A 15033-nucleotide genomic window follows, 5' to 3' on the forward strand; every position below is an offset into this window, starting at 1 on the left:
TAAACTAAAATATATATGTAAAAAAATTACACCTATAATATGTTTACTATTAAGAGTTTACAATAACACTACAATAGAATCTCAAGGCCAAACACTATGTGGTTTTGTAGTCAGTGTTGAATTGAAGATAAAATTTAAATGAGATGTAAGTGAAATTAATGAGATGAAATAAAGATAAGGAGTTCAGGATTATGAGAAAAAAAACAGATCAGGAAATATGAAGAGACTACTTGCACCAAAAATCAAAATATAAATTTGTCCAAATACAAAGTTATTGATATTTTTAAAACTGTACATAGGATTTATTATTTCGGAAGATCCAGTTGAATAAGCAGCTTAAAATGTAAAAGCCATTACTATCCTTTCAATTACGCACAGACTTGTCATGCACATGCCACGACGCATGTCCATACCATGAACCATCAGGGGAACTGTGTACTCAGTCAAGCCAGCCAAGTTCTCCACTAGACAAGTGTAGTTCCCTGAGTTCCAGGCTGTTGCAGAGTGAATAGCGAGCAGCAAAGTACGAGGTCCCACTTGCGTGGTTGTCATGCCTGCACCACTCATAGACAACCGTTCACCATTGAACAACCACGTAGCTGAGACAGGCAAGTCCCCTCTGGATACCGTACAGAACAACTGCACAGACTCACCGGCAAACACTTGCGATTGAACTGCGATCGGTGAAATTTCAGGGCGCACTGATCAAACACGTCACATGTTGATTCTTCGATTTATTAGAACTTAACTTCCCATCAAATATCGGGAAATAGTTTGTGTTTTTTATCACCTGACACCCTATTATTATAAATGCTATTCCATCTCAAAAACTGTAAATGTCAAAATAATTATCAGTGGTTTAGATAATGTACATAATAAACGAAGACAAAGACAAAAAATACTAGGAAAATTAAGGAGTGTAAGAGTAAACCTAACTCTCTAAATAACAAACCCTTAAAAAAATAACGGAAAAGCTAAAAAAAATATGTAGTTCTAACAAAAACGTGTGCATGTGTTTTTCTTTGGTTGAGAAGAGAAAATTAAGATCCAAATAAGCAGCCAACAATATTTAAAAAAAATTTCATGCTGCAAATGTTGGTAAATCCTGTGAATGAGAATTAAATTTAAATAATAAAGATAAATGGTGCATGCATTCCTTGAAGTACCATGGACTAAGAGTGACACTGTATAGTTTGTGATCCCTGCCCGGTTCTGGGCCGTGCAAGTATAGTTCCCAGAATGCCAAGCTGTAGCTGAACTGATGGTGAGTAGAGATGTCCGAGGTCCGACTTGAGTCGTCGACAATAGTGGGCCCATCATCGACAGTCTTTCCCCATTCAGAAACCAGGATATCGAGATAGGGGAATCCCCACGGGAAACGAAACAATTTAGTTGAATCGTCTCTCCAGAGAATACTTGGGCTTCAATGGATATCGGTGTAATGACAGGCATAACTATTTTTAAAAAAAACCTTTTTAAATAGTCTTGAAGCAGTTGAGTAAAATGTTTATTTAGATTATAATACCCTTATATGTTATGAAATCAACTTTGTAACAAAAGTACTCTTTAAGTATTGTACAATGAAGGACAAGGACAAGGTAAAAATTATGAGAACAGATATAGAATAACAAGATATTAAACAAAATTTAAACATAATCAATATTAAAAAAAAGAATATGTTATGATAAATATATTGTTAGTAAGATATAGACTGCTAGGAAATGGTGAATCTCTTTTTCAATTAAAATAATGGTGCAGTAATTGATTTGCTTTAAAGAATAAAATATCTACCATAGCCCTAATGCAATAAAAGCAAACCGATTATAAGAGAAACTACATGCACCAATTCCTAATGTACCATTGACATGGACTGTAGCCGTGTAGGTAGTGACTCCTGCTGCGTTGCTTGCTGTGCAAGTGTAATTACCACTGTGGGCAGCCATTGCAGACGAAATTGTTAAAACACTTGATCTGTCGCCCAATTTGGTTGTGGATATGCCCATGTGCGATGAAAGCACTTCCCCGTGGAAGTTCCAGCTAATCTTTATCGGACGATCACCCTTGGACACGTGACAATTCAACTGAACACTCTCCCCTGAGTTGACCTCCTCCTCTAAGTCGAATGGAATTATGTGTGGGAGGACTGCGTAACAAACAATGGTTAGGAGCTGCTACTGAGGAACTAATACAACAAATTTCAAATGTGTAAGCTGTGTTTTTTGTGAAAATTAGTATCTACATAATGGCACATATGGGAATACAGAGATAGCAGAACTACAGCTAGGTGACCCCAAAGCAGTAACCTATTTAAACTACAAGATCTCTTTATAAACCTCTATTTCTTAGTAAGAACTTTCGTATATGAAACAAGATGAACATCAGAGGTGCAGGAAATGCACAAAGTAAAAGGATCCATCCACTCATGCTAAATGTTGGAGTGGTCATATTAAAAGTGATCAGTACTATATAGGTACCAATGTCCTTTCCCTTAACCATCCTTTTCCCTCTTTCTTTTAATTTATGTTGTTGGCATCAAAACGAAACAGACAACATACACAGAATTGGTAAGACGGTGAGGTGAGTCTATCACAGACTATCTGTTAATCCTTAATTCTCATTTGAAGTTATAAGTCTACAAAAAAACTGGTTTAAACCTACAAGAGTTTCCCCTCATATATGTAAAAAAATTGATTTGGAAGTACAAGAACAAGGAAAGAAAGATTTCAGTTGAAACAATGTGGTGAAAAAGCATTACCAAAAGAATAAAGACACTGCTACTACACATGCCAGAGATATGATGGTACCATTGACATGGACTGTTGCCATATGACTAATATTGCCGGCCGCATTGCTAGCAGTACAAGTGTAGTTTCCGCTGTGCGCTGCCATCGCGGACGATATTGTCAGCAGGCTCGTACGATCTCCAATTTTGGTTGTGGAGATGCCCATATGAGAAGATAATGCTTCACCATGAAAACTCCAACGGATTGTGAGAGGAATGTCACCCTTGGATACGTGGCAGTTAAGTTGAACGCTCTCTCCATTATTTACTTCTTCGTCCAGTGAGAACGGTATAATGTGGGGAAGAACTAAAATCATCATTCCACATGAATGCTGCTATTTTACTAAAGTATCTCAAAAGTAGCTCAAAAACTTTTGCAATTAAATAAATGTACAAACTAACAATAAATATCTGAGTTTCTTAATCTTAATTCTCTTCAGAAAATTTTTTATTAAAAAGGTGGTTTAGTTAAGTCTATCGAAAAATAATATTAAGATGAATGCAAACAAACTGAAAATAACAAAACTATTAAGACAAATCATCCTCTAGTATTGAAGAAACTGTAAACATTAAATTGTAAATCAGGCTGGTTTTTGAAGAAATGTTATTCAATTCAAATCTTTCCACAGTAGTCACCAAACATTAACATGAAACAACATTTCACAAAACCAGAATAATTACTTATATTACAAAATACAATCATCTGCATCAAATGAAAACTTTCAACTGCTCTCCCAACAATCAATAAACAATTAAACCACTTAAGTTCAACGTTAAACATTTCTCTTTGACAACACCAATTCTGAGACTAAATAACAAAAGTGTACAAATATAGGATTTTTAGGAAGCTGGTGAAGAGGTAGATGACATCTGACAGAGAAAGATGAAGAGGTTATGTCGTGAATGATTGTGCGGACATTCTGAATGGAGAGTATGAGACAGACTATTAGCAGAGCAGAGTACCAAGATTTACAATTCAGACCAAGTAGAAGCTCATTTAGATTTCAGGGATTTTCATTCATAAGTCAAGTCACATTTTAATTAACTAATAGAAATTCGTAGAAATTTGGATTTTAACTTCTAAACAGAATCTCTAAAGATATGATTAAAACTCAGAAGGAAAGCACAAATAAAATTTATACTATGTGAGTAGAGCCCCTTGGTCCAAATTTTCAAGTGCACTTCCGTCGTTAGTGGTTAAGAAGAGAACAAACAACTACAAGAACACGAAATACCATTTATATGAACCGTTGCAGTATAACTGGAACTGCCTGCGCGGTTGGTAGCGGTACAAGTGTAGTTTCCTGAGTGTGCTGCCATCGTTGGAGAAATGTTCAACATACTAGTCCTATCCCCAACCTTAGTAGTTGTAATGCCCAGGTGGCTGGAGAGTTCTTCTCCGTGGAAGTTCCAGCGGATCTGGAGAGGTCTATCACCCTTAGATATGTGACAAGTCAGCTGGATGCTTTCTCCAGCCATAATCTCCTCTTCAGGTGAAAAGGGCATTATATGTGGTAGTACTAAAGATCAGGGTTCATAGTGTTAGAGAAATTAAAAGCATAACATATTAAAAAAATGTTTAAAACTGAAAAATATATAAAAGTTTAAGCAATTATGTAGATATACTTTTAACAGAAAACAGTCTCATTCAGTTTTTAATTTTTTACTTTTATAGTCTCATTCAGTTTTTAATTTTTTACTTTTATAATCTAAATTTTTCTGAGATTAAATAAAGAAAAATATAAGCTTTATACATTGCCAAATTTGTAAACCTATAATCACTAAATGAACAAGTAAAATAAAGGAGTATGGTGGGTTAGACCAATACAAAAACTAACTTAAAATTTAATACTGACAAAAGAACAAGCTCAATACCAGACAAGACTTGCAAATTGAATAGTTTCTAAACAACAAATGACTGTAAACTACCATTTACAAACAATGTGGCACTATGGTTAGCGGAACCAGCTCTGTTAGTGGCGCTGCAAGTATAGTTCCCAGCATGTCCTGCCATCACGGAGGATATGGTGAGGAGACTGGTTCGGTCACCAATTTTGGTTGTGGAAATGCCAAGATGGGAGGACAGTGGCTGATCGCGGAAACTCCATGAGATTGAGAGCGGAGAATCCCCCTTCGCCACGTAACATGTCAGTTGCACACTATCACCGGAGTTGGCTTTGCCCTCAAATCCAAATGGAGAGATGTGCGGCAAAACTTGACAGAAATATAATTAGAATCAAATAAGATTTCTGAGATCTTAAAGTCTGAAATTTCTTCTCTAATTGACTGCTCTATTTTCTCCAAGTCCAAAGCCACTAATCCTACTCAGGATTCACTCACCTACTGAGGTATATGGTTAGTAGAGGAGATATAGAAGACAGAAAAGAACAAAAATTGGAAACAACTTAAGCACCGGACAAAGCTTGCAAAACTAAACAAAAAGTGCATCATTAACATTTGTGCAGTTATGAATAAAATAGATGAAGCATAGAGTTACCATTGACATAAAGTGTATCGGTAATTTCATGGTACCCTGCGAGATTGCGAGCTATACAAGAGTAGTTTCCGACGTGTTTTTCATCCACAGACGCTATGCTGAGTATGACATTGCGATCCCCCAGTTGGACTACAGTGATACGGTGACGGGAAGCAATGGTCTGGCCATTAAAGTGCCACTGTAATGTGATCGGAGCATCTCCTTCTACTACAGCGCATGGTACAGTCACTAGCTGTCCAAAGTTTAGTGGTCGGTCTCCAAACGTAAAGGGCAATATTTTCGGAGGAACTGTACAACAAAACTAATACTTTTTAAAGCAAAATTGGTTTTGTAAAGAAATTTCTATCATAAATAAACATATGTTTAAAAAATATTCTAAATTCAAAGTTACAAAATAATAACAATCATTATAATACTTCAAAGAAAAAAATCCCAAATTTCCTAAGACGGATAGATTGTTTATACAGATTTAAAGCACCATTAAGAATGTTAACTGAAGCTATTTATTAACAGACAAATTAAAATTACTGAAACTAATTGTGTATTACTGTTTTGAATAAGAAATTATGAGTGAAGTGTTCTCAGATATCAAAAGATGACATTATGGTGGATATACTTCTATATATGACGCGGTTCAGCTAAAATAAAAAAACTCAGAAAAGGCTCATAGTGTCAGGTATTTTGAGGTGAAAGAGTGCAGAAAAGAAAAAGACCTACTGAGAACTAAACTACACAGAAACTATTACAATTATGAAAAATCCGAAGAAAGACCATTAATGTGAAGTTCAGCTGTGTAAGAGGTCGTAGAAGCAGCATTTGTTGCAACACAGGTATAGTTTCCAGCATGGTCTGCTGTTAAAACATCAATGGACAGCATGACCGCCCTGTCTGCCATTCTGGTGACTGTGACCTTGGGTCGCTGAGAATCCCGGACTGATGTAACCTGGTGATCTCCCGGATACTTCCATGTAATATTGAGTGGTAAGTCTCCTGTTGTCACAGCGCACTGGACTAGAGCAAAGCCTCCAGCATTCATTGGCAATGCTCCAAACGTGAACGGTGAAATGGAAGGTGGAACTTTAACAGAATTAACTTAGATTCCAAAGGATTCTATATTTTTTATAAGTCTTGAACATGCAAATCAGGTCAATTAATTATACTGGTATCAATATATAGTTGTGTGATACTGTAAATGGTTCAATTGAAAAGTTATCAAACTTACTGCATAATAAAATATTAGTATTATTATGTTGACTAATTTTGTATTTTGCTGGAAGAAAATATAAAAAGGTAAAGCATTAAATAACTGTGTTCAAGAGAATTTTTAAACTGTCAAGTCATCGAAGATGCCTAACTGTAATTGAACTGATGAAAAATAAGTGGAATTTTTAAGATATCCTAAAAATATTTGAGGAGAGTTGTGAAAATTTTATCAAGGTTTAACAAGGAGAAAGATTGGAACAAAACGAAAAGAAAGGTAGATACACCAAGCAATACAAGAAGATTGTGGTTCGACCGTTGACATCAAGGGCGGCAGTGAAGACGGCAGATCCACCACGGTTGCTGGCATGACAGGTGTAGTTCCCGGCATGACGAGCAGAGAGTGACTCTATAGTCAGCATAACAACCCTCTCCGCGACTTGCGTGACCGTTACCAAGGGACGTGACACGCTGTTGGGATATGACCAGTTGATGTTGAGCGGCAGGTCACCATGAGGCACTGTGCAGTGAAGCATGGCAAACCCACCCGCATTCATCGGCGATCGTTCAAATGCAAATGGAGCAATCACTGGAGGAACTGGTTCACAGAGACCAGAGACAATATAAAATATACTCGAGAATCATTAAGATAATCTATCAAAATGAATCTCTCTTCTAATAAAAAAGCTTTTATTTCAAATTAGTTTTACATTTAATTTTTACTTTTCAATTTTTAAGCAGACAAAAGAAATACCTAAAATTATTCCAATAGCTCAAAAATTTTAAAAGGGTATTTAAAGTATTTTATAATGTTTGAAATGCAGATGAAAAGCCCTTATCAATGATTTTTCAGTTTAATACAAACTATAATCCAAGTCAGTCAGTACTTGAGAACCAATTCATGTAGTCACTCACAAGCCAGTGAATACAAAGAAAGGGTGGCAAGTTGGAAACAAGTGCAAGGCAGCAGAACGAACGCACAGTGCATCTACCGCCAACCCTCAAAATTATATTAACTTTTCATATTGTTCCTCATTCTCCATTCAGCTACATTAATATTTATTGTAAAATATTTGTAATATAATTTTTAAAACTTAATAATTATTTTAAATTATTTAATTTATTATGAGCTAGAAGTTACACTTTTATCCAATTCATTATTCAAATTAAGTAAATGTTATCTAATTTGTGCTCAATTTATTTTTTAGTAAATATTTGATTTTTATACTTCATAAATTCAAAATTTCAAGATTATTACAAAGCATAATTTAAAAATCAAAACTTAAGTTTAAAATAAAAACAATGAATAACTTAAAATTGTACATTAGGTTAATTAATTAATCCTTGGACTGATTTATATATATATATATATATATATATATATATATATATATATATATATATATATATATATATATATATATATATATATATATTATATATATAATTATATATATATATACTGTAGTTCACAATGTAATATATTTAAAATTTGTAAACAAATATTTTATGTTGCATAGAAGTAAAATTTGAACTAATCATTTCATTAAGGCAAGAACGATTGATCATAATAGATAGACAATTATGTAGACTTAACTGATACACATTCATAGATGGCATGGTTAATGGAGGAGTTCCCATCAAACATATGTTTGCAAAAAACATGTATCGGCAGTGTTGATGGAAGTTGTTCACTTAATTTCCTTTGTATATATGTGTATGTGTGTGTGTGTAAGATACATACACACACATACAACAGCCAAAGCCACGCAGAGTTATTAGTAGACACTAGTTTGTGTTGACCAGAGTTGCCATTTTAAAAATTAAATACACATTTACAGGAATCTGTAACATAAGTGTTTCTAAAATGTTCTTAAGAATTTCCTCATCACTATAATGGGAACAAATCAATTATTCAAAGCATAAAGTCTTATTTTCTAAACAAATGGCAACTCTGTAATAACATTCAACAAATATTGAAGTGCTTCTAAAAAAAAGAGTGCAGTTGAAAAAAATGACATTTCAATGAGTAATAAAATACAGATTTTATCTGCCCAGATAGAATTTGTAGTCATCAACAAAGTAAATATGACCAAACAGCCTGAGCAACAATCTAAAAACCTGTAGAGCAATAATCCTGATGAAATATCCTGAGTTCAGACCCTAACTGATCAACGCATCACACAAACAACTGCAATTTTAGAGCCAACAACAATCCCTTGCAAGCATCTGATACAAAATGACTTACCAACTGATGTTACATCAAATTACTGCCTCTTGTACGGTGACCAACTTGAAGCTTCGTTTTTCATTTTTAACAATAGAACATGAATAGCTAGTACAAATCAATTGAAAAGCATATCACTTTTTTTAATCAAAATGCAAATTTATCAATTTTATCTATTTGGTTGACAAAATACTTCAATAACATTGTTTTCTTTGTCATGACACTCATTAAATTAAAATGTCATAAGAACAGGATATATGTGTCCAAGACAGAATTTATTTTGCAATATGACTGACATTTTTTAAATGATTAATATTAAAAGGATTTAATAGGATTATTAACATCAATGAAACCACTTTTATTGGCCAAGGACTCATTTGTTTATTTAACATTATAACATGTTTTATTAATCAATTTTATTACCAGTGATATGCTTTCTGAATATTTGCAGAAATAGTACTAATTATATTTAAATCAATCAACATAAACAAATAAGTTTGGTATAAATAGCTTTCATTTACTAAGAAACTTTTTATTACAAAGAATACCAAACAAAACCACGAATCCATAAACATAGCTTTAAATTGTTCAATACAAATGCTATTCTTGAAAATACTATTAGTGAGTAATGAAAAAAAAACTGTAATATCCTAATTTTTAAAAGCGAAATTTTATTAGTTTCCAAATAAAAAAGTTATGAATTAAGTAATTTTTAAGAATTAAGTTTAAAGATTTATTAAAATTGTTGATTGATTTAGAATAAAATAATCTCATCTGGTCTCCCCTTTTCAAATTTATTTACAACCAATGTTATTGGTTCATTCTCAAATATAAATAAATCATTAATCAGTTTTTATGTTAATGAATTAATTTCATCTTGTGCCTGTTGAAAAAACAAAGTTTTTAGTAAAAATAATTTCAATTTTATAGAAGAAATTAATTGTAAACTTAGAACAATTGAAAGTGATAAGACCAGGTGAGATTATACTGTTTGATAGAATTGCTTGATTAACTTACCCATGACTTGAACCTCTAATGTGCCTCTGACACTGTAGCCCTGAGCGTTACGAGCGACACAGGTGTAAGTGGCCTGATCACTCAGTCTCTCAACATTCTCTATGATCAGAGTTCCGTTGGGGAAAACCTTCTGCTTTCTGTTGATCGGCAACTGTCTCTGATCTGAAAGTAAAGATCAAACATATATTTTCCACATATCATTAGCCCAGAAATGTTTATAAAGTGAACAACACAAATAATCTTAAATATAGAAAATAACTAAACAGAAAATCAAAGACTGAAGGTTTACTCAATAAATACATAAAACCAACAGAATAGGCACAGGCATTAGGAAAGCACTGCAGTAATATTGTCAAGAAATAAATTTATTGTCACCCACTCTAATTTTAGTACAGTTCAAAATGGAAGGATATCAAAAGGACCCTAACTTGATACACTTAAAAGCCGATTGCCAGATAACTGGATATAGTCCTCACCTTAAGGATTTGTATATGATTAACTGATGCTAATTTTCAATTTATTTACATGTATGACGCTTGGATTTAAGTGTCTCTTTATAAAATCTATATGAGTAGATGAGAAAGCACTCCCATGAATGATGACATCTGGCCGTATTAATGTAGATCTAAGCATTTTACTCCGTGTATTAAAAATTATATTAAACATAGAATAAAACCTTGTCTTATTTACTAACTAAATCTAGTGTTAAGACTAACATATGAATCCTGATATAGTGCCACCACTAACCTCTCTCCCACACGATGCTCTCGATAGGGTACCCAGCGACGGGACAAGTAACAACCAGTGTCTCTCCTGCAACTATCGCCTTCTTCTCCATCGGCCGCACAAATGGCAGTCCGTACACGTTTAGCTTGGCCGCATGCTCAGCAGATCCCACCTTGCTGGTGGCCACACATTTGTACAACCCGCCGTCATTGGTGTGTACAGATGAAATGTTTAGGTGCGAAACCACGTCCCCGTTCACTGTTACGTACTGTCCTACCTGCAACCTGCGCAATGTTTTGTGGTTTACTCTCACTTAGTCATATCACAGGCATTTTTACATATCACATGGAAATAATAATGACTGGATCTGCCTAAAAATCTAAGCATTTGTGAAAGACCATGTAAAATTCACATTATTGAAAATTCAAATTATAATGTACGGATCTCAACTTTTTATAATTTTTAAATTTGTCCCTTTCATGTGATTTTAGATAAAAGCAACTTAAAAGTTTGTTTCACAATATTTTCTTAGACTATATTGTTTTTATAATTGATTATTTTCATAAAAGCAGATATTACACTACAACGTAAACTCCTTTCTATAAATAATATTAATTTTTACAAATGAATATTAGTTTGAGATAAAGGGTTATTGCCGTACTGACTGAGTAGAGCACCTCACCACCATATCTACCACAGCCCTGTTTGATTTTCATAAATTTAACAATCTACCACAGCCCTGTTTGATTTTCATAAATTTAACAATGTCAGTAATTTGAATGTCTCCGTACTTTGCCTTGCACTTACCAAAGTCAATGTTCCATCCCCCACCACTTCTTATCGCAATGTCTTTACTTAGCCTTCACTGCCTTGATGCTGTCTTGTTAAAATTATACTTTCAGCCTATTTTATGACACATGTAATTCAAATTTTTTGATCTGCCCCTTGAAGTTTGATTTAACCAATTCCATTATATATATTTTGGAAATTCTGGTTGATTTCTTGTTAGTTTGTACATTTTATTTCAGAATAATTATAGAATATTTTTAATCAAGAAACATTTGTACCTTACTTGTTTTCTTTCCCTTGGTATAGGTTTATCAACAAATTTCTATGAATAGATCATTATCATTTTCCTCCATTTAATAAACAATGAATTGTATCACAAAGTTAACCCTCTTTGCTCTGTGTTCAAAACAATAATGCGCGTGCGCGCGCACACACACACACAAATATAAAATAATAAATATGTAACATTGTGCAAAGAGGATTAACTTTATGATATAATTATATAGTTAACTTTAACAAAAAACATATTCCTAATTTATAGCTTCTCATCAAATTTTATGATTCAAAGATTCAGTGGTGTTCTGAATATTACAAACTAAATATATTTTTATACTAAAAAGAATTTTTCATCAAATTAATATCTTTATTTTTGACTTCAACATTTCTCGAACATAGCTCTTTTTACTTTATCTCAGCATTATTCGTCATTTTATTCAAAATATGTAGAAACTCTAGTGTTATATATGATAGGAAGTCTAAGTCTAGAAATGCTATCTCACAAATATACCTCTCAGTGTTGGACAGTTTCTTGGAATCCAGTTCCCATGTTATCTCAGGAGAGGGGTTTCCAGTTGCTATACACTTTAGGAACACAGATGGTCCAGGCTGCATCGTCTCTTCGTTGAAGGCATGTTTTATCTGTGGAGGTTCGACTACAAACAAGCAAGACTGGAATTATACCTCAAAACTTTGGATAATAATGACTTACAGTTATACATCAGGAGGTCTTTCAGTTGTTTATGTATCAGGGATGATGATGTAAAAAGCTATAATTCAGAACTATTGTTAACAGAAATTTCAGAAGTCAACATTTTATCACACATTTTTTATATTTAATTTTAAGACAGCCCAGAGTATTTTAAGTATAAAGTTCTATTTCCCAAAATCTTATTTGCTGTACAAGTTTATTGCAAAGCCATGTACGCAAACAACACTTAATATTAACTTGTAACAGACAACTAAAAAATTATTAAAATCATTAACTAAAAGTAATAATCATTACTTTAGTGAATAAGCATAATTCAAAAAATGATTTTGTAAAACAAAATGTGCCCTACAGTTTTCAAGTTGTATACTTTACAATGTTAAAATATCTTTAAATATTTTGTATGAAGTATAAATCCTAAAATATGTATGTTAAAAACTAAATTTTTACAATTAAAAATACTACAAATATACATAACATAAATACTTGATCAGTAAATGGATAAAATATAATCTGTACTAATTATGACAACACTAAAATATTTCAACTTCAGAAAAGATTCTGGAACTACAAATTTTAAAGTATGTTATTTTGCTTCATCAGAATCTCTACAGATTCCTTAAAGTGGGATAATTTTATTCAGTATAACTATTGTTTAAAACTGTACCATACTGCCATATGTAACTCACATCGACCGCCTAGCTTGAGTTCTGCACTGGCCTGTGCGCTCTCCTGCTCGTTACGTATCACACACTGGTACATGCCCTTGTCTTCTTTGCGTACAGAGTCTATCCGCAACACAGGCTCCTCGTGACCAGCCACTGTCTTGCCATCCTTGAGCCATGAGATGGTCTTTACTGGATTGCCCTCATAGTTGCATGTAAGTACGGCCGGCCGTCCAAAGTCCACTGTCTGTGTTGTTGGTTCCACTGTTGCTGATAAGGGTGCTGCAATAAAAATCCATGTTTCATTGGCATTCTACTTGAAACCAGCTATCAACTTAGAAAATCCATTCTTTTCTAACTAGAACTGTTTAAAGGTGTATTATAATTATGTAATGGTCTGGTTCATTCTTATTCCCAAGCCTCAAACACAAAATCACCAAAAACAACTTAAACATACCAGTTACAATATACAGATATTTATAAAAATGTGTTTTTCTATTTTAAATCTACTTTATATTTATTTTATTTCCACTATGACAAATATTTTCTTTTTTAACAAGAAATGTCCAACTTTAAGACGTTATAAGTCATATTATACAACTATCGGATCACTGTCACCAGTATATATAACAATTTTCAGAAACAGAGAAATGATATTTTTATAAAAACCTTCAACGCTCTTCTACTGCAAAAATCTCTATATGCAAGAAGGGTTTTGGAACATTTAATGTAGAAATTGAATTCGTTCAGAATCGTTTGCTTGTTTTTATATAGTCTAATGATAGTTTTCTCATAGAGTATCCAGCAAACAAGCAAATAGTTGTGACACTATTTGAATAGCTGTGCTTGCAGACATTCTTGAGTGATGATGGTGCACAACTACCATTTCACCATACCGAATGCCATTTTAGTAGCCATGAAGCTTGGGACAGCACAATATCATGCATTCCTTATGGAAACCGTTTTTTAGCATGATTGTGTAGTGCATACACTGTGAGTATTTCATCATTCAGGTCTATTGCTGAGGTATAATGAATATTAGAGCCTGTTGGTAACTTTCAATGACCTTTGTAGCAAAAATCTGTGCCTTCAATAGAGTTTTTAACATCCATTCCAAATAGCAACATTTTTACAAATCAATATATTTGGACATATTTTGCTAATTAAGCTGTGAAATATATGCATAGATTGAAGAAAAAAGTTTTTACAACAATAATCTTACTTAATTGTGTATGTAATGTTCAGCAACCAAAGCAATTTTAATACATAACAATACTTGTAAAAAATTAAGACAATTTTGTCTGGAAACATCAAGACCAATACAAACAGAATAATAGTGACAATAATTTGTTAATTTGGTGATCTATCCCTAAAAAATGTTTTAGGTTTTGTACTTTGCTTAATGCAAAGATGATCGTTGTTGGCGAATAGATGAAACAGAGTCGTGGTGATGTACGGACATTAATATAGAAGATATTAACTGCAAACAAAATATTATTTGCAAAACAGATAACTTGTTAATAAGTTATGTATTTGGAATGAAAAATAAATCCCAGTCAGCAAGTAACAGAACAAAGGGTTTTAATCATCACAAAAAAAAACAATAAAAAATGTATACAATTGAACAATAGAAAATAATAAAAAAGTTTTTACAAAACAGTATTCACATGTTATATAAAGTCCAGACTTTCTTCATTACTATATAAAGTACAATATATACTTTAGTTTGTAGCTAAATGTTATTTACAATTCTGTTTATATTATTATGAGTGTATTTGTCAAGTATATAGATGTTATTGCTTGGAAAAGAGTTTTTTATGTCCTAAGAGTTATCTGACTTTGCCATTCCCACCGTGGACTGGTCCTGTCTGTATAGTAGGATATAAGGGATTTTACTGTAATATCAAAGTTAAAAATCCATCCGCTACATTTGAGCTAAACAAATTCTCTAAAACTATTTTTCTACAGTTAACATACAATTTTCTCCACTGTTCCATTGCTACTAACATGACAGTGAGTTAGAAATGGTAATCAAGTAAAGACCAAATTGTACTGAACAAAAGAGTAGGTCTGTCGAAATACAGAAAGAGAGTTGAACATTTCTTTTGTAAACAATAAAATTACATCAATTGAATCTAAAAATTA

At 33.0% G+C, this 15033-nt stretch overlaps 1 protein-coding gene across 50 annotated transcripts in view; it reads right to left on the reverse strand.

Moving 5' to 3' along the window:
• LOC124357275 (Down syndrome cell adhesion molecule-like protein Dscam2) overlaps nucleotides 1-15033 on the reverse strand; it is a 231198-nt gene that overhangs the window by 78933 nt on the left and 137232 nt on the right. For 43 of the 50 annotated variants that reach the window (XR_006921931.1, XM_046808888.1, XM_046808894.1 and 40 more), the window contains 4 exons: nucleotides 12913-13170; nucleotides 12026-12170; nucleotides 10471-10733; nucleotides 9724-9885 (listed from right to left, as the gene is read on the reverse strand). Coding sequence is in view for 49 of the 50 variants with exons in the window: in XM_046808888.1 (XP_046664844.1) it covers nucleotides 9724-9885; nucleotides 10471-10733; nucleotides 12026-12170; nucleotides 12913-13170 (828 nt within the window). In the remaining variant the exon portion in view is untranslated. Of the gene's footprint in view, nucleotides 1-413; nucleotides 702-1858; nucleotides 2144-4017; nucleotides 4303-5279; nucleotides 5568-9723; nucleotides 9886-10470; nucleotides 10734-12025; nucleotides 12171-12912; nucleotides 13171-15033 lie in introns of all 50 variants that reach the window. The other 7 variants (XM_046808876.1, XM_046808904.1, XM_046808910.1 and 4 more) reach the window with 4 other exon arrangements.

Source organism: Homalodisca vitripennis, chromosome 3 (genome assembly GCF_021130785.1).
Source record: "Homalodisca vitripennis isolate AUS2020 chromosome 3, UT_GWSS_2.1, whole genome shotgun sequence".
Lineage (NCBI taxonomy): Eukaryota > Metazoa > Arthropoda > Insecta > Hemiptera > Cicadellidae > Homalodisca > Homalodisca vitripennis.